At 59.2% G+C, this 24,648-nt stretch overlaps 1 protein-coding gene across 1 annotated transcript in view; it reads right to left on the bottom strand.

The window, feature by feature from the left end:
- Window positions 1-24,648, bottom strand: part of IGF2R (insulin like growth factor 2 receptor) — a 94,598-nt gene that overhangs the window by 10,761 nt on the left and 59,189 nt on the right. The window contains exons 20-41 of the mRNA XM_090280052.1: window positions 23,475-23,576; window positions 22,111-22,212; window positions 20,498-20,693; window positions 17,730-17,900; window positions 17,023-17,166; window positions 16,765-16,940; window positions 16,435-16,522; window positions 15,755-15,970; window positions 14,435-14,565; window positions 14,091-14,188; window positions 13,380-13,516; window positions 11,821-12,011; window positions 10,617-10,743; window positions 9,843-9,962; window positions 9,276-9,532; window positions 8,758-8,976; window positions 7,150-7,299; window positions 4,406-4,567; window positions 3,032-3,239; window positions 2,578-2,724; window positions 1,494-1,728; window positions 634-770 (exon numbers count right to left, since the gene is read on the bottom strand). Of these exons, the coding sequence (XP_090136178.1) occupies window positions 634-770; window positions 1,494-1,728; window positions 2,578-2,724; window positions 3,032-3,239; window positions 4,406-4,567; window positions 7,150-7,299; window positions 8,758-8,976; window positions 9,276-9,532; window positions 9,843-9,962; window positions 10,617-10,743; window positions 11,821-12,011; window positions 13,380-13,516; window positions 14,091-14,188; window positions 14,435-14,565; window positions 15,755-15,970; window positions 16,435-16,522; window positions 16,765-16,940; window positions 17,023-17,166; window positions 17,730-17,900; window positions 20,498-20,693; window positions 22,111-22,212; window positions 23,475-23,576 (3,514 nt within the window). The remainder of the gene's footprint in view (window positions 1-633; window positions 771-1,493; window positions 1,729-2,577; window positions 2,725-3,031; window positions 3,240-4,405; window positions 4,568-7,149; window positions 7,300-8,757; window positions 8,977-9,275; window positions 9,533-9,842; window positions 9,963-10,616; window positions 10,744-11,820; window positions 12,012-13,379; window positions 13,517-14,090; window positions 14,189-14,434; window positions 14,566-15,754; window positions 15,971-16,434; window positions 16,523-16,764; window positions 16,941-17,022; window positions 17,167-17,729; window positions 17,901-20,497; window positions 20,694-22,110; window positions 22,213-23,474; window positions 23,577-24,648) is intronic.

Genomic DNA, 24,648 nt, shown 5'->3' with positions numbered 1-24,648 from the left:
GACAGCGGCTGCCCCAGAACTGCCCTCCTCCCTGTCAGCAGCCTTGAGCCAAGTCCAGTCACCTGTGGTTCGATCAGGACAGCGCGAGGACCCCACCCAGTCCCACAGGCAAAGGTGAGCGTGTCCTCTTCACCGGTCCCCCCAACACACCCCAGCTGTTTCTGAACTGAGCAGCCCCGCCTGCCTCCTTCACGTACTGAAAGGTAGACTCTTACACTCAATGCCAACTGCAAGATGATTTTCTATGAACACCATGAAAAAGTTTCATCATTTCTTCCCAAATTGTTAAGACATTACAAAAACGTACCCCTCAATTACCTCCGCCGAGTTCCTGGGCAACTGCCCAGCCTCCCCGAACACCCGGCACCCGTACCTGCACGCCTGGCTATTCAACCCACGCCGCAGCACAGACTCGGGGTCACCCCACACACCCTGCCTTCCGCCCGGCGGGAAGGGCCCCCGAGGGCTCGACCCTCCGCACGCCCGCCGGGCGCTGGCCGCTCGGAGGCTGCACAGTAGCCCTTAGAGCCCCGGGAGGGGCCTGGAGGTCGCAGCCCCGGTCTGTGCCGCCCCCCCACCCCCCCGCAGACGCAGCCCCTGTAACCGGCCGCGCGGCCAGGGCCCGGGCCTCACCTACGACGTCCAGCTGCTGCGTGTGCACCAGCCCCAGCACCTGCACGGCCCCCGACGAGCTCTTCCTGCAGATGCTGGCCCGGTCGGAGCAATCCGGCGGCCCCTTGTAGACCCTCTGGCACAGGTTCATGTAGTACCTGTGAGGCAGGAGGGGGGGGCCTGGCTCAGGCGGGCGGCTCCTCCTGCCCCTGGCAGAAAAGGCCGCCACCCTGCCAGCCGGGAGCCCGCGGCGCACGTGGGAGCAGCGCACAGACAGCTGTTCCGATGAAGACAGGACTGCACAGCCCCTCCTGAAGGGAGGGCGGGCGTGCTGACCCGGCGCCCAGAGGGAATCCTGAGACACGTGCGGTCTGAACGGCTTTCAAGTTGAGACCGGCAGCGGCTCAAGTCCTGGGGCACCAGAGGTGACAAGTCTTCCAAGTCCACGCCCCCCAGAGACCAACACTGGAGGATTAAGAGCGCCTGGCAGAGTGGCACGCTGCACCCGGAGCGATCGGTGCCAGTCATGACCCCTGGGCCCGCAGAGCTCAAGGGCGCACGCCAGAGTGCTGAGAAAATGAACCCGCCCCCAGGGACCCAGTAAGGACAGCCACCAACACAAGTCAAACTGCACCTGACTGGGTGGGGCCAACAGCTCACTGCAAGCGTCTCTGGGTTCTGCTCTCCTCTGCCTGCTAACCCACCCCTGACACCGCTGGGTACCCCCCGGAGCACAGAAGATCCCAGCCACATACGCTTCCGACCTATAACGCAGTCCCGCCTGAGGACCTGGAGGGGACCCACGGTGGGCCCGCGGCGCCACGCGCACCAGGACCGCTCACGGAGCAGAGGACGCAGCTGGCGAGTGTGAAGGTACTCACGAGGCTCCTTCGTGGACAAAGATCCAGGACCCAGTGAGAGAGGAGAGCAGCCGCAGGTCGTAGGTTCTGTGCTTCTGGACGAATTTGCACTCCATCTTCTTTGGAGGGCAGACAACTTTTGTTTCCCACTCAAATGTCACCTCACACCCACGAGTCTCACTGAAGACTTGTGGCCTGCCAATGTCAGCATCCTCGTTACACTTAAAGATGATAGCGGACGTCCGGTGGCTGTTTGCTGGGGGACAGCAGCGGGGGCAGGGGTCAGACCACACACAGCCTGTCCCACGCTGCCCCCGGCCAGACCTCCCTGTCTCATTCACGTACAAGCGTCTCTTCTTGTATTCCCTAACACCCCACAGAACTAACACAATTCCCCAAGGACCTGTTCAAACTTGATTAATGCACCGAAGATTTTTTTTTTTCTTTGAAGACAAGTAATAAGATAGTCACAATGACCTGAAAACGTCTGAACGTCACCCAGACCAGGAGAGGAGCCCTTTCACAATAAGCCTCAAAACAAAACTACAGCAAACGTAACATTTGTTGACTCCTTAGTATACATCACTCTGTTTCTTGACCACGTACGAGAACTAAACACTTTTCCATGGACTGATCTCATCTTGCTTTCCTTGGGAACTCACAGCAGTCTGTGTCACACATCAGGAGGATTCTGTCATGTCACCAGTGTGGGAACAGAGCAGGGGTAAGGACGTTGAGCCCGGCTCACCATGACGGCCCCTGGCCTGCTACAGGGCAGGAGGGCGAGGAGCCAGCCCCGACACCCCTGACAGCTCACTCACCACCTGCAGTCACTGCTGAGGCAGAAATCTGAGCCGCCAGGGTTGAAAACTCACAGGGACACAAGTCTCTCGGGCCAGTGAGTCAACCCCGCTGTCGTCTACATGTATGGCCATGCAATATATCCCACAGACGATTAAAAACGTCCTTTCTTTATAGAAAAGAGCCCTGACAAGGACAAAAGTCACGTGTCACAGAATTACTGTCGCTGGTCGGAGAGCCGTGACGGTCTGAGCCGCCTGCGAGGCGAGCCCAGAGAGCACACCGCAGAGCCGCTGCCACTTACACTGTCGGCAGAAGCCCCACTCGTGGTCCCGGTCGTAGTCCGCGGTGGTGGCGCACCAGAGCCGCACCCTGTTCTCCACGACACACTCGTCATAGCTCTTGCCGTTGAATATGAAGGGGAACACACAGGGGTCGCCGTCCTCAGTTTCTAGAGAGAAAGCGCGCGCATAAGCCGGACGGGCCCACACGGCACCGCTGTGCTCCACCGGGGGCAGCGGCCGATGACCCAAAGCGGCCCATCGCGGAGGTCCTACAGCAGGGTCGCCCCAGAGCACCTTCGGGACTGGCAGGCCTCCCACCACAGCGTGACAAGCAGTCCACAGGCCGGAGCGTGTCTCACGCCTGAGCCCGCGTCCCGGGCTGTCAGGACGCAGCTCCCGGGGTCCCTCCTGGGCCTCGGCACTGATGGGACCCGGAGCTTCCGCCCTCGGGGTCCTCCCGCTGCTGGGTCCTACCTGGAGGGCAACTGTCTCCGTTGGCGTAACTCAAAATGACAGCTTCATCCTGGTGCCTGTAATCCAGTCTCATCGATGCCAGCCGCCCGAAAGACACGCCCCTGCTCCCGGAGAGCAGGCAGACACCCCCGTCCTTGCAGCCGCCCTCGTCCGGGCCGGCCGCCGCCGTGCACACGCCCACGCTGTAGGTGTGCGAGTCTCGGGTCACCTGCATGGACGACACCACATGCGGCAGTGAGCGGGTCTCCAGACAGAGTCAGCGCCGGGAGGGGACACGTGCAGGAACGCAGCGCTGCACCCTCCTGCTGGGAGGCAGCGCTCCCGTCCTCCCCTGCGGTCCTGGCCCTCCGGCCGGCTCCCCGGACACCTGACTGCACCCCGGGCCTTGCTGGCTTCCTCCGCCTGCCCCTCCTGGGGGCAGCACACACGTGGCCATCCCCTGCAGCTGGGCCTGTGACAGGGCCTCAGGCTGCTCACCTCCTTCCTGAGGCCCCGTTCCCCACCTGAACCCCGGGCGTGGCGAGGCCTGGGCTAACGAGCGCAGAGCAGGCGCGCTGTGACTAACTGCGTACCCTGCCCTCCTCAGCAGCCCGGCCCTCCACAGGCTCACGCCTGCAGCACCTGTGGGCAGGGCCCGTGTCTGGGCAAGGTCTCTGCTACAGGGTCCAGGGCACGCAATTCAGGGCTCCCCGCTCACCAGCTGCCACCCCGGTGCAGAACCCACAGCTGCGCGGCTCAGCCCGTCCAGATCGCTGGCCCAGAGGTCTAGGATCCCCCAACCACCGGTAACCCGAGATGGCTACCACCTCGTCAACACACAAACAGCCCATGACATGCAGGCTGGGAGCAAGACAGGCCCCAGCTGGTGCCAACGCATCTCACGTCGGGTCCTCCCAGCTCCCTCCACCATTGCCTCTGCGGTCAGCGAAACAGCTGCCTCCTGATCTTAAACGAGGCTGAACGCCACGGGAATCCCACACAGCCTCTGCCAGCTGCACGAGTCCTGGCCTTGCCCCCACGGATGTGTGGTTACAAGTGCATCCCAGGGCACCTCCCGGTCTCCCCCCGTGACAGAAAGGCCCCTAGGTGATCGCACAGGGTCATTTAGTCCTCACACCGTCCTAAGGAATGGAGAGGTCTGAACCAGGGGGTACACCTCAACTGTCAGCTGTGGCTGGTTACTACACAACCCAGGAGCCCCGCCTGTGGACCCGGGACGCGGCAGAGACCGCCACCCTCCACGCACAGCCTCGGTGGCCACATGTCCTTCAGGGGTCACAGACGTCACGTGAGCTCAAACAGTGGGTCCCAGGAAGAGCCCAGGCCACAGCGCCCTCCCGCCCTAAGACCAGCGGGCCTGCTGGGCGGGGCTACCTTGAAGGTGGTCTTCGAGAGGCTGGACAGGTTGAAGCTGTAGTAGAGCTGCTCGTCCATCAGGGAGCAGCCGTCCGCCTTCACCTCGTCAGGACAGACCAGCGGGGTCTCCCACTCGAACACAAAGTCGCAGTCACTGGTCCTGATCAGCTCAGGAGTCCCCTGTGAGGAAGAGGAGCAAAAGCTTGACAACCCGTGTGCTCAGGCACGGCACCCGCCCTGCTTGCCAACCTCGCAGCCGCCAGCGGGGCTGAGGCGCCCTCCCTGCACCCAGGAGAAGGGTCCCGGCCACGGTCACAGGCCCCCATGTTTCTGGGTGACCTGCCATTGAAAGGGGCCGTGGTCTTTAAATACCGTGACAGAGAAGTATGTGAAAATGGGACCCTGCCATGGCAAGTGCTTCAACACACGGCAGCGCCCCCAGCCACCACCGCTGGACCCTGGGGACGTTTACAGCCGAGGCGGGACGTCCCACAGCCAGTGCCCAGGCTGAGCGGTTTCAGCCCACGTACATATTCCCTGGTCCGACAGCAGCCACAGACACGGATGAGGCAACTGGTCAGGAATTTTAGTTTTCATTGCTGCTGAGAATCTTCCTAGAAACTCAAGTGGAAAAAGTATTTCCACTAAAGAGAAAAACCACAGGGGAAGCAAACGGCTTTGAAATCCTTCCAAAACTGGAATGAACACCCAGCGTGAGCAACCTCGCCTCTAAAGCCACGCGGGCGCCGGCCCGTCTGGGGGGGCTGCTGCTCAGACAAGCGAGTGCGGTGTGCACCCACCCAGTGCCCCTTGTGAGACACCCCTGCGCAGGCCCGCACAGGAGGGGACAGCGGGGCTGGCGGCACCCAGCTCGGCCTCGTCCCTGTAGCAGGGCCGCGTCCCACGGTTCAGAGGTGCGCGGGGGCCCTGTGGGAAGGCCTGGCTTCCCCTCTTGGTGGCTGCTCTCCCTCCTTGCCAGGCTGCTGCCACGTCCCCTCCTGCACTGTCAACACACCAGGCCTGGCAGCCCCCGCTCCCTTTCGCTGACAAACCTGCCCCAGGCCCAGAAAGCAGAACTTCATGGACTGAGGGCGCAAGACCCGCCAGAGAACTGAAGTCCGTGCCCGGGACCCCCAGGACGGGGGAGCTGGGCCTCTGCCGGGGGAGCAACGGTAGGCTTACAGTTGTTCGTGTGGAAAGCAATACAATTAGTAAGTGACACAGGAATGAGCTGCTTCATGTTCTCAGCTGTAAGCCTGCTCTTGGCTACCCCTGTACATGTCTACCTCACACACACACACACACAGAGTCCTGTCACTGATCACACTGACACTTCTGCAGCAAGGTGTAGGAGTATTCACAGTCGTACTTACGTCCACAAACAGCCTCAGTCCTCTCATGCCCAAGGACTGGAAGGGTCCTGGGCTTTACAGACTTCAGGAGCACAGCTAACGGGGTGCAGAGCCAGGCACCTGGAGTAAAGCCCCCGTCTCCCCCACCCCCCAATCCGCAGGCGGGGACCAGCTGCCCTGGCAGGGCAGTGCAACAGAGGCACGTGCCCCAGCTTCCCGAGTCACAGAGAAATGGGGGCCATCACCTCCTGACTTATCTCGCAGACGGGGGCCCAGAGAAAACATGCAAAGACTCTAGAACAAAATATTTAAATGCATGTAGAAGAAAATCAATAACCTCCTTAGAAGTCAAATGTGTGACTTGGTTGGACCTATTTTGATTCCGGGGTCTCCTGGTTGGCCAACTTCTGAGTTTGGGGCGATTACCGCTGCCGAGAGGATGGCCGGCTTCCCGGTGGGAACCAGTCGCCAGTGTCACAGTTACGACTAAGAAGTTACGGTCCCTTCACACACCGGCAGGCCAAGCTGAACACGCGGGGCCCGTGCTGTTACGTTCAGCAGCCTCCGTGTGCAAAACCCGCCCTGTGAACTCAGGTGGCCTCGCTGCCTCTGCTGACACCACTCACTAAGTCACTCCAACGGCGACCGCCGGCCCTGCGCGCCGAGGCGGACACTGTGGGCACAGCCCCCACGGTCGGAGACGAGCTCTGGGGGCACCCGCTCCACCTCGCTCATGTCACCTCAGCTCCTAGCTGTACACAGGCGGCACACTCGTCACGCTCACGGCCCCCGTGGTGGGGGACAACGGGCACACACTCACCATGCTCACGCCCCCCACGGTGGGGGACGACGGGCACACACTCACCATGCTCACGCCCCCCACGGTGGGGGACGACGGGCACACACTCACCATGCTCACGCCCCCCGCAGTGAGGGGACGACGGGCACACACTCACCATGCTCACGCCCCCCGCAGTGAGGGGATGACGGGCACACACTCACCATGCTCACGCCCCCCGCGGTGGGGGACGACGGGCACACACTCACCACGCTCACGCCCCCCGCAGTGAGGGACGACGGGCACACACTCACCATGCTCACGCCCCCCGCAGTGAGGGGATGACGGGCACACACTCACCATGCTCACGCCCCCCGCGGTGGGGGACGACGGGCACACACTCACCACGCTCACGCCCCCCGCAGTGAGGGACGACGGGCACACACTCACCATGCTCACGCCCCCCGCGGTGGGGGACGACGGGCACACACTCACCACGCTCACGCCCCCCGCAGTGAGGGGATGACGGGCACACACTCACCATGCTCACGCCCCCCGCGGTGGGGGACGACGGGCACACACTCACCATGCTCACGCCCCCCGCAGTGAGGGGACGACGGGCACACACTCACCATGCTCACGCCCCGCTTGCAGTGGAAGGTGATCAGCGAGGTGTAGTTGAGAAACTTGTCCACCTGGCAGGGGGTACTGCTTTCAAAATTCAAGTAAACTTCGTTGGTTGCGGGATTGAGGACTGGCGGTCCTGTGACCCGGCCAATATCCTAAACAGAGAAAAACGTGAACACTGTTTCAGAAACTTCATTGTTCCCCAGGTTAACAGAAAATTGCAAAACTTACACCTCATCTGTCTTGAAAATGAGTCGCATCTAAGGAAACTGGGTTAATAGCAACTCACTTGGCAAGTCCTGACATTCAGATGCTACAGAGAAAATTCACTGCTTCAGGGGTTACCAGCTGTGATCCCACAGTTAGTAATAACGGCTCTGTTTCTACCCGCGGAAATTTCAGAGTTCCCAGGCTACAGGCATTTCTCTCTCCAGTCACATCAGAAAGGCCGCACGGTCCTCTGTGGCCCACCAGTGGGAGGCAGGACCCTCGTGTGTGCCCCACGCTGACTGTCTCACGCCCAGCACTGTGCTGGGGCGTCTGCCCTCCAGAAGGCACCGCCTTGCTCTCTGCCAACTGTCACTGCTCATCCCCACACCCGACGCGCTGGCTGCTCGGCGCCCACTTCAGAGGAAATGAGCACACGCGGGCAGGAAGGCGACCGGCCAGGACGGGCGTGCGCGCACGCGCGTGTGTGTGTGTGTGATGAGGGTGAGCAGGAAGCGGTAACGCTCTTCCTTCACCACTGCGGGGCATACTCAGGCCGCAACACTGCAGCACGCTCTCCACTAGAGAATCTACTCGTTTTTAAAATCTGAGAAAGGGTACCCACACGATAAAACACAGCAGACCGAGCCCCGCAGAAGGGGACTCACATCAGGGGTCCCACTGCACTGCTGGGCAGGATGACACCAAAGTGCCTCCTACGAAGCCCGGGAGTCCCCAGGCCCGCCCTCTCCCACGCAGCTGCGGCTGCCAATTTCCCCTCCCACTCCAGACAGTGCTACAGACAATGTCCACCTTTTAAAAGGACATCTAGGTCCCTTACATCAGGGCTCACAAAAGAGTCCACCGTTGAGATGCATTTCAAATAATCAAACCGTCCAAAGACTTGACAAACATGAATATAATTCACGAAGACCATTTCTGAAGACCCACACCGACACGGATAAACGCCCGTATAAAAACCAAAGCTTTCAAGGCAGAACACCTAGCTGTTGGCAAAGCCGCGCTGGCCCGTAAGCATCACTCCTTCACTGAAGACAGTGCCTGCGTTTCACGAGCATTTTAATGACCCAACACGCGTGTTTCAGAGAAACCAGGCTCTGCCGATGCTCTTCCTGGCACTTGGCGTCAAGATCTCTCCCCCGGGGTCAACCCTGAGACCCCTACCGTGACCCGGGGGTGTATCTACTTGTGTCCCCCTCTCCTCCTCAGCTGCTGGCTTACGTCCCTCTCTCCCCGTGGTCCCAGCACCTCCTGGTCCCCGGTCCCCTCTCCACTCTTCCTGCCTGAGTAACTCTCTGGTGAATGCAATGGACACACCATGCCGTGCGGGATTATTGTTAAAAATCTTGCAAAAATTGTCTCCGCCCCTGATGTCCCACACTTACTATGGGGGCTCCTTCCACGGGCACCTTGCACACAGCGGCCCCGGCGGGGCAGGCCACCCCGTGCATGGGGTTCAGCGGCTGGCAGATGTTGATGTAGAAGTCGGGGTTGGCGTCGGAGGACTCGTCCTCGCTCTCGTCGTACGCCTCGTAACCCCCGGTGCGGTGGATGAGGGGAGACAGGTCGATGATGGAGCTGCCGTTCTTCACGGAGCATTCCATCTGGTAAAGAAGGAACACCTCGCTGGGTCCATACTAAAATGCTCCTAATCGCCGTGAAGTCACCCCCAAGAATTTAAAAGGGGAACAGCAACAAAACAAAGCCTAAAAGGTGGACTCGAGTCCCCAGCGCTGGTTACATGACACGGACCCTCGGAGCAGATAGTCATTGGGACCAGCAGGAGGGTGAGATGCGCTGGGCATCCGCTGGTGGGGCAAGTGTCCCGCAGGGAACCCGCTGATAACCCCCCGGGGCGCCCATGCCTCCCTCCGATGCCACGCAGGCCCAGTCCCCAACTCACCGCCTGCTCACAGGCCAGGGGCGTGTGCCAGGACAGGAAGAGGGTGCAGGACAGCTTGTCCAGGGAGATGAACATGGGTCTGCTGGTGGGCCCGGCCTCGGGCCTGCACACAAAGCTGATGACGCTCTTGTACCGCAGGCCGGATTTGGAAGGACAAAGGGACCCTTCCTCGTACACCAGCTGCAGGACCTGGTCCACGTAGGCGAGCCTCTTGCTCGCCCTGCCCACGCTGATCCTGGTCTGCCCGAAGCAGGCCCCTGCGCCGGGAGAAGCGGAAGGAAGAAACACAGTGACGGGCTCTGGTGGCTGATTTTCTGACGAGAACTTCCTCCAGAGCCAGACTTAAATGCACAGCCGACACTCATGCCTCTAAGCGTCCAACGCCGTTTTAGCAAACGGTCCCTAGCTGCTATTCCATCCCAGGCCACGTGCCCGCCGCCCCCTTCAGCTCCCGCTGCGGGAGAGGAAGGCGTGCAGTCTCGGCTTCTCCTCCGCGCTTTGGCTGCGGGGATGTGGAGAGGACCCCGGGGGGACAAGAAAGACAGCAGCAGGAAGTGGCACACTCACCCACGCCAGGGGGGCAGTTCTCATTGTCCCCACAGATGCTGATGTAGACAAGCCCCTTCTCGCTGTAAGCGGCCGTGTGTCCCACTTTGCCACTTAGAGGATTCAGGTCAAACAGGTGTCCTGTAAGGGGACGGGACACAGTGGCTCCGGGGGCTGAGACTCGGGGAACTCGTCCCCAGCGCTCTCACCCACGGATCACTCCGGCCACTGGAACCTCTGGTCTCTCGCCTGGAAACCCTGTCCCTCTCACAGACTCAGCCCTGAAAACGCGCCTGACCGGACAGCCTGTGTCACAAGGCCACCAGTGCCCAAATTTACTAAAACGGCTCATCTTTCCCCAGAAGAGAGCAGCTCACTGCACCCTCCTACTCCTGGAGCTGGGCCACAGCAGCAACTGGGCTTCCACTGGGACACGGGAGGGCCCCACGGCCGCTCCGCCTGCCTGTGAACTGTCGCCTGCATCGTCCGCGTCCCCAGCACAGGGACTCCACGGAGGTGTCCCGGTCAACCTGACGGATACCAAGGAGGTGGACTGTGACCAGCTCTGCAAGCCAAGAGCTGGTGTGACTGGCACCCGGGGAGCCCAAAGTCATGGGGAGCACACTTTCAGGGAGATGACGAGTCTCCTCCCCAATGAGCGTGACGAGGCAACAGGCGGGACGAGTCCCTCCGGACAGACCGACACACGCACAGGCCCGAAGCTGCCGCTGGTGCCCGGCTGCCCGGCTCCACTCCAGGCCCCTCCCTGAGGGGGCTGCTGATGGGGCCCCTCACCTGTGGCAGGGTTGGTGACCTGGCAGTCCCCGTGCACGTTGGTCCTCACAGGACAGGCGGCGACCGTGGGCCAGGCGAAGGTGTACTCGCAGTCCTCCACCGCACTGATGAGCATGGGCCGCGAGTTCTGGGGCGGGGACAGAGGGAAGCTGACGGGGGAGCGGGACATTCGCCACCAGTGCCCTGCACCAGGCGGGGCCCGCACGCCGCCAGGACGAGGCTGCTGTCCCACCGTCTCCCGAAGGAGGCAGGTCTGGGAAACTCAAGGGATCAGGATTTGCTCCTGAGGTACCAGTGCGGGCTTCACGCACACGGGGTGCGCGAGATGCACCCAGGACCAGACCTCCGCTTGGGGGACCAGGAGGCCCCAAGAACTCTTCTGCTCTCCCGGTCCCCAGAATGCCTATGCCAGCTGCCCTGGAGACAAAGCCAGTCCTCCTTCATGCATGAAGACCCCAGTGTCACCAATGTGCCCAGCACAGAGCAAGGGAAAGAGTCCCTTGTCCCTGCTCCCCCCACCACCACTGGCCAAATGCAGCGAGAAAGAGTGGGCATCCCTCCTGACAGACCGGGCCAGTCCCGCTCGACGTATTCCCAAACTAGCTGCAGATCTCCTCTTACACAAAGGTCACAGGTTCACCTCACCAGCCCATGCCGAGAGGCCGCTGTGGGGAACAACAGCCCCAAGAAACCATCAGTCACACTCCTGATCTGCCCAGACTAACCACTGGGACAAGGACCATAGTCAGGTCCCAGAGACAGGGCCAGCCCGGCCACCGTGCACCGAGCACACCAGACACTCGACACCTCTTCTCTCTGACCCCACGGCAACCGGGCAGGAGGAGGCAGGGCTCGTGTCAACGGGGACCAGCCCCGCACGGTTACGTAGCGAACCGAGCGGCCTCCATGAAGACCCCGGGCACGCTGTCAATTGTGGGTCTTCTCCGCAGACTCTGGGCTCTGAGTCAAACCTGAACCAGACCAGTGAATCCTGAAGTTCTAAGACAACTGCCAGGTCTGGAATGTCAGGAGCCAGAGGACAGTGCGCTCCGGGGCCACAGGGCTGACGTGACGCTGTCCCCTCACCCACCAACACCCCGAGTCCCTGAGCTCCTCAGCTCACACCCTAAGGCAAGCCAGACGGTAGTCTCACTGACCCTTCAGCTCTGACTGTCCCCGGGGCTGAGGCGGCCGTGTCACTTACGACTTGGCTCTCGCTGCAGGTGAAGCGGATGGTGGTGGACTTCCTCCTGATCTGGTCCGGACACAAGTCGCCATCGACGTACTTCAGCACGGTGACGCCATCTACCCACTGAGGACCATCCCTCACCCTGCCCAGGTTCACAGGCTTAGTGCCGCTCAGCAGACACGCGGCCGCTTCCCGAGAGCACGGCGCTGCAACGGGAGACACAGGGGGTCACCTCCGCTCACTTCCGTCTAGAATTTAACTTTGTCTGGCTGGTGATGTCAGACACACTACGTATTTGGTTCTCATGGTCACTGTACAATAATCTTCTTTCGCATAAGTCAGATGACATCACCACCCCGAGCGCTCACTCATTTAGATGGTATGTGACCAGAGATGAACTGGGACAGGAGTGGGATGTGGGGAGAGTCCAAGGTGTAACAGCCTGAGCTGCCACCTCTGAACCCCAAAACAATGCAGCTAAATTACAGTCTTCCCTCACTTATTGCGAGTATTATGTTCTAGACACGCCCCCTGCTGCCGCGACAAGTGAAAATCCACGAAGTAGGAGCCTTACATTTATTTTAGTAGTTATATATATTTTAAGGCTTTATAAACCCTTCCCACACACTTATAAACCGTTCCCAGTCCCTTATTAACCTTTTCCACTTTTATAAACACTACTTATGCTCTTAAACATATTCTACACTCTGAAACCTACATCACTTTAACAACATACGTATACAGTACTGCAAAATCCTGCGATATAGCGAAAAATCCGTGATAAATAAATATAATATTTTTAAAAATCCCGCGATACAGCGAGGCCACGGTAAGTGAACCGCGATATGGCGAGGGATGACTGTACTTAGATGAAGCCAAAGAGACAGTTTAAATGTCCCACATTCATGTGCCATCTTTAATCGAGAAGGCACCAAAAACTCTGTCGCTTTCCCAGTCCCTAGAATATCTGTGCCATCTGCCCTGAAGAACTAACTAGTCCTACTTCATGGGAACCCAGTGTCACCAATGTGCCCGGCACAGAGCAAGGGGAAGGGGGCCCATGGCCTCAAACCACAAAGAGGATGAAGACCACTCTCTGCAGGTGAAAGAGCCCCTGTGGAATTGAGCCATATAAAGTGTGGGTGGGGCCGTAAAAACCCCAAGAAAACGGGACAAGTTTCATCTTCAGGGTTCAAGAGGCCGTGGGCGGCACCATGGTCGCTGCAGGTGGCTCCTGTACTGTAAAGGGCCACCCACCCATGTCACTCTCCATAAACACAGCAGGCCCACACCTCTTCGTATGTCACATCCTCCTGACTCCTGTCCTGCTCAGAATTACCAGCCACCACTATTGTCCCCATACACTTCCACCTGCATTTCCTGTTGGAAAAAGGTTACACTATTCCCCGCGGAGCCATCGGCACGGATTTGTCCTGGATCCACCAGGACTGGTCATTCAGACCCTGAAATCAGTCCTCCTGCGGCTGCTTGGCCAACCGCTCTGGAGAAGCCCAGGCCTGCTCGTTGCCCTGTGAACCGACCAGCTGCCACCAGCCCCCCGAGAGTCCCCTCACCCAAGCCAGGCTGCGGAGCCAGAGACTTGCAAACATTGATGAGGTAGTGCTCGGTGGCCCCCGTGCTGGTGACTGCTTCCCAGTTGTCACTGTACCGCGACAGGGACGAGAGGTCGAAGCTGTTGCCGGCCGGGTCCCTGCAGGGAGGAGAGCACTGCAGTGAGGCCCAGCTGCGTCTGCGCCGAGCACCAGCGTGCCACGCCGCGGGTGGGCGCAGGCCACGCCCGACCCCCTGGGACTCGGACCTGCCCCAGGGGCGGGACTTGAACAGGGCCGCTCCCACCAGCAGTCGGAGTCGGTGACGACCCAAGTGCACGAAACCTCGAAACTTTGTTCGGAGGGTGGTGGGCAGAGAGAGGAGCAGCAGAGGAGCAGGAGCAGAGGGGAGGAGCAGTAGTCTTTGTTGCACCCCCAGACAAGCCCTATCCAAGGGACAAGCAGAGGCCAGGTGATGTCCCGGTCACTACTCCACATACACCTGTGAGTCATGCAAGGTTTTCTATTTGACTGCAATCATGTCCCATTTTAAAGCAAAATAATCACAGACTCAGTGGTGAAGAGTTTCCTATTCACTCTTTTCCTATTATGGAACTAAGGCACAGAGAAATCGCCTGGCGAATCTAATCCCGGACCCCAGACCATTAACCATTAAAGCAAAAGCCCATCAAGTCTGCGACTGCCCAGAAAGCATCGCCGTCGGCACCGACTTACTTGAACGAGCACTCGGTCACGTCGAACGGCGGGCAGGCGTACTGCGTTCGCCACTCGAACAAGTAGGAGCAGTCGGACGTCTCCTTGAGAAACACGGGCTGGGAAGGTCCAGAGTGACACGTGTGAGATGAGAAACTCCTTCAGTTTACAGTGTTTTAAGGATGAAAAAAATGCTGAGGGACGATTATGATCACTGAAACCTACACACACTGATCAAGGTTTCGACAGTCTCGGTACACGACATATTTAACCTACGTGCAGCCAGAGCCGCGACGAGAGACAGGAGCAGCAAGGGGGAGGGGCCCCCCACCGCCTCGGGGACCCCCGGGGCCCGGAGCCCTCACCTTCTGGGTGCTGTGGTCGCAGTAGAAAAAGATGGTTGTCGAGCGCTGGTACACCTTATGGCAAGCGTCCCCCCCGGAGTAGTTCACTTTCAGAAGCCCGTTCTCGTACGTCAGCTTCTGAGTGAGGAGACCTGTTGAAGCAGCAGCTGATCACACGTGGGCCCGTCCAGGAAGGCCCCAGGCTGCCACGCTCACTGGGGCACGCACCCCGAGTGAACACGTGACCGAGGACGCCGAGCCTCTCCTCCCGGCCCTGCGTCTCCTGCTTCCCAGTCACGTCATAGCAGGGGCAACAGCAGACCCTCCATATCACCCTGCCCAGGCTCTGTAGCTTCAGCTTCACTGGAGAGGACACTCCAGCGTCATCGCAAGATGTCGATTCAACACGGGAGGAGACAGATACCGTGTCAGTCCCGAGTCGGACTGCACAGCCATTCTCGGCGGTGCAGATAGACTCTTGGGAAGCTACACCATCGTCTCTCGAGATGGACGGCTGCCGACGATCATAGCAGGGGAAGTAAACCGGGCTTCTGCCGCCCAGGGCGGCGACACTACAAAGGAACCGCAGGGCGGACGACACCCAGACGTAGCTCGGCCTGACCAGTAGAGAGCGTGTCCCCTCCATTACTACACGTCCCCCAAGGGCTGCCCGCAGCAGCAGCAGCTGCCTCGACTTCTTTATAAATGTTTCCCAACTTGTCATCACTTGCCTCGCCGCTTAGGGACCAGATGGCCAGCAGCCTGCCCCGTAAGTTTTAGAGCCAAATCCTTTACTAGGTGTGTCCCCCTGACTCAGTTCTGGAAGTGCTGCCTCAGAGCACCCATTACTGGCTAGTTCCATGGGTCCCAAGGTTGCAATAAAGAAAAGGAGCCCGGGCTAGTGTGGCTCAGTGGATTGAGCGCCGGTTCGATTCCCAGGCAGGGCACACGCCTGGGTTGCGGGCCAGGTCCCCAGTTGGGGGCGTGCGAGAGGCAAGCAACCTGTGTATCTCCCACACATCGATGTTTCTCTCCCTCTTTCTCCCTGCCTTCTCCTCCCTCTAAAGTAAATAAATAAAACCTTTAAAAAAATAAAAGGAATAAGACCAGAGAATTCGTAACTGGTATTGCTAAATAAGAATGAAATGAACTAAGCCCTAACAGCATCCGTCCGTCCGTATCCTAGCTAAGAAAACCAGAAATCAGACGCGTCGTTCACGCGCGAGTCCCCGAGAACACAGCGGTCATTCTTCCTGCTCAGGCAGGGGTCCCCCCTCGCACCCCATCGTCGGCACCCAATCCTGAGGTTCTGCAAGGGGAGCAGAAGCGAGCCCACAGTACCTGCCACTTTGTGGAATCCCAGTGGCCCCCGCTTCTCCTGACACGCTGAGATCACCCTGGACGGGTCCTCCGTGGAGCAGGGGCCCGAGGCCAGCTTCCCGCAGACCCGGAAGTAGTAGGTGTACTCCCCGGCCCTCACCGCGGTGTCGTTCAGGGCCAGCGGCTTCAGGTCGTACATGTTGCCGTGCCGCGGGTCTTGCACTTCACAGTTGTCCCCTGGGAGGAGATGACACCCGCGGTCACGCGTGCAGGGAAAGGTCAGACCACTGTTCATCACACGTGCCTCCACGGCCTCCCACTGCTTATGCACATACAAAATGCAGTTGCCCGGCCGACAGCTTTCTAGAAAAGCCTAGGACACAGGATCCCGATCCCACAAAACAATACTCCACGCTGACGTGTGCAAGGTGAGAAGCCGCTAACCTGTCAATCCAGGTACATGCAGAAATCATGCCTGGTGACGGTGGCAAGGCCGTGGAGGAAAGCAACTCAAGGATAAAAAGTTATGCATTCACGCCTAATGGCTACGCTCTACACCCGAAACCCAGATGATGCTGTACTGTCAACTGTAACTGAAAGGAAAACTCCCCAGATGAGAGTAAGAGAAAGAAGTCATCTGCCCATGGGGAGCGGTTCCGGCCCACGCAGGGGCCCGTGTCTGCGGGGCCCGCGCAGCTCACCTTCCGCCCTGACGACGGGGCAGGCCTCCACCGTCCTCCAGAGGAACACGTACTCGCAGTCGTCCACGAGCTGGAACGTCGGCGAGCCCTGCAACAGGAACCCACGGCTCACGTCCTCGGCAGTTACGAAAAGGTCGGCTTTTAAACCGCGGGAGGGGACTCCACAGCACTAGCAGCCGCGTGAGACCCAGGGGTTAGCAGCACATTCCGGTCAAACCACGAAGGCACGCGCACGTTTTAACTGAGACGGGAGACTCAGGGGTCGGAGGGACGTGGGAACGGAAACGCCGACACACGAGGGACAGGCAGGCTCGCCCCGCGCACACGCACCGATGTGTGAGCACACTCGAGCGTTATCCTGGTGGAAAAGCGCTGGTTCCCGCACTTGTCACCGTTGACATACATGAGGCTCAGGGACCCGTTAGCTGTGGCCTGAGGGCTAATCTGCACCACGCCCAGGTTCCAGCTATTGTCTTCCGACACCAGGCAAGACCCCACTGCGCTGCCTGGAAGAGCCAGGAAACGTGTTTGGGTGGGGGTGGGGGGGGGGGAGGCCAGCGGAGCTTGAGTCAAACGCTCTAGACTCACCATGGCAACCAGGGATGTAAGGGAGAGGCGTGCACACGCTCAGGTAGAAAGTCCTCTTTTTGCCTTCGTCCGAAGGGTCCACGGCGATCCACGGCTTCCTGACTTTGCTGAGGGCACTCAGGTCATACTCGTTCCCAGCGAGGTCTGCAACACGGGGACAGGCCAGGCACCGGCGCCTCGTCAGCCCCACCGCAGGCCAGCGCGGCGAGGTCCACGGGGCGCCCGGGGCTTTTCCCGCAGGAGCGCACACCCACTCGGGCCCTCAAAGCTGCCGTTCACAAGGCAGCACAGCCGCGTGGAGACGGGGGGGCCAACCCACAGGGGACGAGGGGCCTGGGGACGCTGTTCAGCGTCTTAGGTCCGCCTCATACAGCTTTAGTCTCTTTTTATTTTTCCTTCCTCTATACAAAGGTCTAATAAGTCTATTTAATTTTTTCCTCATAAGTTTTCTTCTCTGTTCTTAAGCAGCTTCTGATCCCGAAAGACAGCGTAAAACCTTTCATCACCCCAGATTCTTCCTGAGAGAATCATTCCAAATCTAGGCATCAGCCAACGGCAAAGTGTAACACAAATAACATGAAGCCTGTAAAATAACACACCATACACACACTACTCATGTGCACACACACTGTGCACCCTCACATGCATGCTCACACGTGCACGCACACTTGTGACTGGTGTCTTGGTTCCTGGTCCTCAGGCCTTACCTGTCACCTGGCAATCCACTGGAGAAGGGACGCAGGCCAATGCCGTTTCAAACTCAAAAAAAGTGTTTCGGATCCCCCGGCCAGAGTCGATGTCTTGATGCAGGAATCTGGGGGAGCCCGGGTACATGTCGTCGTTGCAAACAAAGCGGATGATAAAAGAATCGCCGGTCCCTGGGGAACAAGGCCGGACTGTGAGAAATGGAAGCAATTACAGCGCAACCCGAGGACAACGCTTCTGCTGGGAACAAGCCACGGGCCACCTCTGACCATGACATCACAGCGCCAGGGGCGTTTGAAGAGACCTGATCTGATTCAGAGTGGCCACGCTCACTGCAAGCGACCTACGTACAGACAGGTTACACCGGGAATCTACCGTCTTGGCGTTCTTATACAGGGAGGGGGGAAGTCAGGTTTGCAGTTCGGAGTACGAGAAACGGGGTTCACTCTTTGTTCTGCCGTCATGCTATCCTGCATAGGAACAGCCGCAGACCTCCCTCGTCCCAGCCTGTGTCCCAGCAAATACACCAGTGCACCATGTGCTCATCAGTGGAAACACTAGGGAACAGGGCACCTCTCCTCTGTGGGTTTAATCCAGTTCCCACGACACGCAGGAGTGACAGACACAGGCTTACAGCCCATCCACTAGCCCCGACAGTGAGCCGTGAGCGCACTAAACGCAGCCTAGGCCAGGCCGGAAAGCGAGACGTTAAGGAGGAAAGAGCAGGACGGGCATGAGGAACTCCCAGGGCGGAGGGGATGGTGGGGATCATTTTCAAGGCAGTGGCCGGGCTCCCTGAGAGGCTGGCGTCTGAGCCGATGCTGGAAGAAAGTGAAGAAATGAACCATGTGGCCATCCTGAGGGCAGAGCCTTAAGGGCAGGAAACAGCAAGAACCAAGGCTCGGGGTGGGGCGCGGGGCAGAGGACTGGGCAGGGACGGTGACCCCGCCCCCCCCCAGATGAGCAGCAGCCCCTGCAGAGCGCCGCCCTGCACTCCGGGTGCGTGGGCTCAGCACTGAGCAGGCCCCTCTGGCTGCTGGGCTGAGCAGACTAAAGCAGGGCGAGGAGCGGGAGGGCGAGGGCAAAGGCGGGGCCGCGAGAGGGCTCCTGCCGCACAGGGGACGGCGGTGGCGTGCCGGGCTGGGGGCTGCCCTGAGGGAGGGGCGCCCCCGGTTCTCTGCGGGGGAAGCTGGAGCCAGGAGCGGGGAAGGCACTGGCCCACGCTGACCCAGCGGAAAGGGAAGGTTCCGGAACGGGCCCCGCCCACGCAGAGCTGGGGCCGCCGGCACACCCGGCAGGGAACCCATGTCTGCACTGCAGCCACACGACCACAGAGTTATTTTCCACGTTACAGCAAGAGAAAGAAGTCACACAATGCACCAACGAGTTCTTTGTAAAACAGTGCTCTGAAACCAGAGCACAAGAATGAGAAGAAAGAGTAAAGCGTGTGGTTTTTCGGGTATCGAGGGAACCAAGACTCGAAGAACTTTCCGTCCGTAAAGCAAAGGATTACCAGCACGCTGCTCTACTGAGGAGTTCTCTTCCCATCACGTCCAATTCCTCCCTGTAACGTCCACCTCTGGTCCGGATCCTCCCCAACAAATGCCACAGAATGAGCCTCATCTCTTTTCTAAAGGACAGTCCTTCAAAGAGCGGACAAGCAGCCCCTGACCCCTGTTTTCTGCCCTCAAAGCTAAGAAGACTCCCAAACGTTACAACCACCCGTCACTGGAATTATGAAGTGACCCTCTTGCTGTCACACAGTTCTCTTTCTGGTGCCAAGTTTTCGGATTCTATTAGCCTGAGGTGTGACGCATGAAATTGACCAGTGAGGACACTGTCACGAGTCCCAGAGGGCAGAGCCGCCACCCACCCACCTCCAGACACTAACTCCCTGACCTGCATCCACCACAGAGCAGCGGGAGGAGCACAGATTAAAAGCCCCAAGCGCGGACCCAAACCTCCGCCTGCTGCTTTCCAACGGGCAGGCCTGGGCCTCTGACTGCCCCTCCGTGGGCCTCAGTTTCCTCACCTGCGAAAAAGGAAGGACTCACTCACCGGCAGAGCCAGGATTAGAATCGAAAGACCCAGATCTTCACCCTGGCTCTGCGGCGAGCGGCGAGCTTACGCTCTGTCCAGGGGCACGGGGCCTTTGTGGCCTTCGTCACCTGTCAACTGAAGGATGGTTACAGGAGGACGAGGCACTGGTGAGGGGGAGACAGAGGCCCGGGGCCGGCGGAGAACCACCAGCAACACGCACCGGCTTCTAGCACAGGACGCCCTCGGGACAGCGCCGCCCTCCCAGGCCTCCCAGCGGGCCCTGCAATCTTTATCAGACCACATTCCTGCTGGTCAACACAGTCGCAGAAAGGACTAAAAGTGTTCAGAACTTTAGCGCAGCCAAACTCTGTGTAATGACAGAATGAAGATGGGGTGGGGGAAGAAGAGGAAAAAATAACTTTATTATCGTCACCCATCTCTTCTTCAGTACCTGAAAGAAACAGGACAGAAGGAAAGAGACCATGTCCCACATCAGAGGGACAACAGACGAGGACGCCTGGAAGAAGGGGACGTGCAGGCATCAGTGGTCCCCGCAACCTCTGGTCACAGGATCACGTCTGAGGGACCCAGGTGAATGTGAGGACGCGTGCGCAGAGGTGGGAAGGCTCTGAGACACTGCAGGGGCGCTTACGTTACGCTCAGAAAGGGTGACAGTCACGGAACGGCCGGGACACACGTCAAGAGACAAGAACAGCGGGTCTGGGCCCACCTGCGACTTCCGCGTGGAGCCCCACGTAGGTCAGAGTTATGAGGCCCTCGGTGGACAGCTGCAGGTTCTTCTTGAATCCAACCAGCCTTTCCGGTTTCAGGTCCTTGAGGTCTGCGGTCGGGGTGGACGCCTCGCAGCCGGACGCCGCCTGTCCTCGCAGGGACCCGCAGACGGGCATCGCGCCGCACACGTTCAGCTGCAGGCCAGACAGTCGGAAGCAAACACGCTAGCTCAGGCCGCAGAGCTTGCCAGCAGGGGCGGCGGCCCCGCAACGCAGACCCTGCCCGGCAGAGCCGCTGCAGCTCGCGGCTCCCGGCACCCGCCATCCACGCGGGGACAGCGCGGTCCCACCATCAGCCCGGAAGGCAAACATCGAAGTCCCAGCGGCATTGCCCGTCAACTGCCTCCGAGGCTCGGTACACGGTTACCTCACAGCCCCAGGCCTCCTGACGCATAAGGATGCGTTTCCGATGATGAAGCCCCACGTGTCACAGAGTACACACGTGAGCCGGAACTTCAGTGTTTTAAGTTATGTCAGAGAAAGTGTATGCAGCTGAAATTACGTTGATTAAAAGCACAACGGGGCACCCCTATACTTCTTACAGATGCTAATGTCACTCCCTTTACACTTAGTTACCGTCACTGCAGTTCTAAGGCCAAAGCAGAACATGCTCCTCCTCGGTGTGAAGACAGAAAGGGGAGACCTCCCTCTACCCGCTGAGTGCGCACGGACAGCGCTCACTAAGTGCTTCTCTGGAACTACTACAGGGGACCCCCAACTACAGGAAGTGTTCCCTAAGGACTCACGTTACCCAGAATGTGCCCTGTGGGGCTCAACTCGGCTCTGCTCGGCCTCCCACACTCTTTAACAGGCAGCTGAATACAGCCTCTCCTACTGTAAATCCATTATAAACCTCTTGGCATAAACCAAATGGCGGGGGCAACAACCCCAAGTGGGACGAGCTGTGTGTCGCTTTTCCGTGCGCTGTGTTACCTACAAAGCTGCCTCTGCCTCAAACTCTCATAAAACATCCTCGGCCACCCTTGTTTCCAATGTGGGTTTCGCTACAAGAATTTAAACAAACTGAAACATTTTTTAAAAGCTTTCTCCCTTTCTCGGGGTGCTCAGCTTACACACGGCATTCACGGGAAGCGTCCCCAGCTCGCTGCCCAGGCGTACGGCCGGGGCTGCCTACGAAGGCAGTGTTGCCAGAAGATTCTAGAACACAGCCATCCAGCTCAAGGCAATGTCACGGCCGTTTCCTCTTGGTTAGTGCCGGACGGCTTGTTCAATCAAACTGCGGGCCCCGCCCCACGGGGGTCTGTGGCTAACAAGCTCCGAGGGACGCTGGTGTGCCGGGTCCAACGGCCACCGCTGCAGAGCCGGCAACAGAGCAGGAGTAATGCAATGGCACCGCCATGTCTGCACAGCACCAGGACGGGGGCTGGCTTACCTCATTTCCCCTCAAACCTGGACTCTCTCATCTCCTCCTGGGCGACAGCTGCCACCCCAGAGAGCCCTAAGGACACCTGCCTCCGCAGTCACTGCAGGTCCCTTCAACGCACTCTGTCCTCATTTCAAGGCACACCAGAATTCATCACGTAACCCTTACCATGAACGTCTTCCCGATGCCGGCGACCACGTAGCCTTGGGAACTGTTCAGCGGGTTCAGGTCAAACACGTACCCGCTATTGGGGTCCCTGATAGAGCAGGCCTGCGAGACCAAGGCAGGAAGAAACCCCGTCAGACCAGGTCTCCAGAGCACAGCACACACAGGGCGCCTCCCACCTGCCCACGGGACGTCGCAGGCCCTGTGCTTCTCCCCCGAGCCCAGACCCGCCGCAAAGAGCAGCCGTGCGTTTGCCTGGCCCTGCAGGTGTGCCCGAGTCTGCCCAAGCACGGGGCTCAGGAAGGACACGTACCTGGAGCCCTTCAGGCTGCTTATGTACCTGAATAAGAAAGACCCTTGCCGACCTCTGATGGAGGAGTTAGGAACAATAACAGGCCCGTAAATAACTTTTAGAGTCAACTTAAGAAAGTTAACTAAGTGTTCTGTTTTCCGTCTTGGGTATGCACTTGAAGGCGACCGTGCAAAGGTTGACGAGGTATCTCGACGCCCCTTCTCCTCTAGAAGGCATGATGAACCCCATCCCCTCAGCCCACGTCTGTTTTCTGCCCCGTCCTACACAGGCAGGGAAAGGAGCAGCGGCCACACCCCAGGAAGCACTGACTGATGACGGGGTGCAGCCTCCTACCCCCCGCCCCCAGGAACCCACCCTGTGCCGGGGATGCCACCGAGGCGAGCCTAAGCTCTGCCGCCAAAGGTCTGCCTCCTAGCAAGATCTAAAGAAGGGAGGCGGGGTGGGGGGGGGAGATCCATCCCATTAGAAAGAGAAGCACCCAGGGCTGTGAAAATAGGAGCCGCCCTTGGAAGGTCAGAGAACAAGCGCCCGGCAGCCCCAGGCTCTGCAGGACAGGACTCACTGAGGGCAAGTGACAAGGCCCAAATGCCCACACCACAGCAGGCATAGAGCCAAGGCAGACACCAAGATGGCAGGGGAGGGGCCGGAGTCAGCGCTAAACCTTTGACTATCCCAGTGAAACAGGTGGGCCGCGCCCCATACGTAGTATCGCAGTGTAATAGGTGGGTGGTATCCTACAGGTGACAGACACTGAAATGTCTTAGGGGATGGATATACTAGCCACTCAGATCTCTGCAGTGATGCAGGACCCCAGAGCCCACGGGCCCCTGCCCCATCAAAGGAATAATGGGATGAAGAAAAAAGAAGGCATCAAGTACCCAGGGAACCAGGGGTGGGAGAGGAATGAAGGACCACTTTAGGCACCTGCTGTCACCACGGAGCAAATGGTGACAGGGACTACACAGGTCTGGAACAAGAGGGACAGGGTACGTGCAGAGCCGGATGCCTGGGCGGGAACGTCAGGGCAGCTCGGACCCCAGGACGGCACACATACCTCGTCTGTGTCTGTTGTTATTTGGATCGGACAGGCGGCCTCTGTGTTCCACAGGAACGTGACCACACACTCCCAGACGAGCGAGAATATCGGGTGGGCATTCTGAAAGGCCAAACCCAGGGTCACAGTGAGTCTAATAAAACAGAACTCAGACTAACCAGAAGAATTCCAGCCCGGTACATTAAAATGGGCAAAACCTCCTGCCCGTGATTCAGTGTCCACAGGCAGCTGGGTGCGTGCCGAGCGTTACCAAGCATACTTACTGCCCTCCCCACTCCTGCTGCAGAGCTACTGTCTCTTAGGCTTGGATGCTAAGCAATTTCCCTGAGGCCATGCCTGCAGTAAATGGGGGAACTGGAATCTAAACCCAAGTCTGAGTTCAAGTCCGTGCTTCCGAAAATCGCTCCCAACGGAGCGTGCAGAATGCAGGAAGCCAGGACAGAAGACGGCATACGGAGCGTCTGGTCTCATGTATGTGAGCTCACGAACAGGCAACACTGCCCTGTGCCGTTACAGGTCAGAACAGGAGTCGGGACGTGACCAGAGGGACCTTAGGGAGGGTGCTGGGCGCTGCTAGTGCTGTTTCCGGGGGCGGGTGTCTGGTTAGGCAGCTCTGTCAGTGTGTGCCAGGGCATCGCGGTCAGGGCCCGACAGCCTGTGCCCTTCCCCGGGTGTGTTTCCATGCTAAGTTCCCGAACACGACAGCACCACCGCGCTGGGGGTGGCGGCAGCTCGGACCGGGGTGCCTACTGGATATACCAGGCACTGCTGAGTTTCATCAGCATTTCTCAACTCAGTAAGCCTCACACGGCCCCTGGAACCAGATTCTGTAACTGCCCTATGTCTGCACACAGGCGAGGAAACTGAGGTCCAGGCTCACAGGTGAAGGAAGGGACAGGCAGGTCACCCCAAGCCCACACCTTACCCACCAACCAACCACCCTCTGACCTGCAAGGCCCCCACCCGCTCAGCCTCCTGCAGCGTCTCTGACAGTAAAATAAACACACACCCATCCCGCCTCTGCCTCGCAACGTGGTTGTAAAAAGTATCCGGGCTGACGCCGCGCTAGCTCTGTGACGTGTCCAGCTCTCTGTGGGCGTGACCCCTTTACTCACTGAGCAGCTCCTGGCCCACAACACGTACCAGGCCCCGTACAAGATACACAGTGACAGTG

The sequence above is a fragment of the Furipterus horrens genome, unplaced genomic scaffold, assembly GCF_987537825.1.
Source record: "Furipterus horrens unplaced genomic scaffold, mFurHor1.1.pri manual_scaffold_6, whole genome shotgun sequence".
Lineage (NCBI taxonomy): Eukaryota > Metazoa > Chordata > Mammalia > Chiroptera > Furipteridae > Furipterus > Furipterus horrens.
This window is presented reverse-complemented; position numbering and strand designations above follow the sequence as displayed.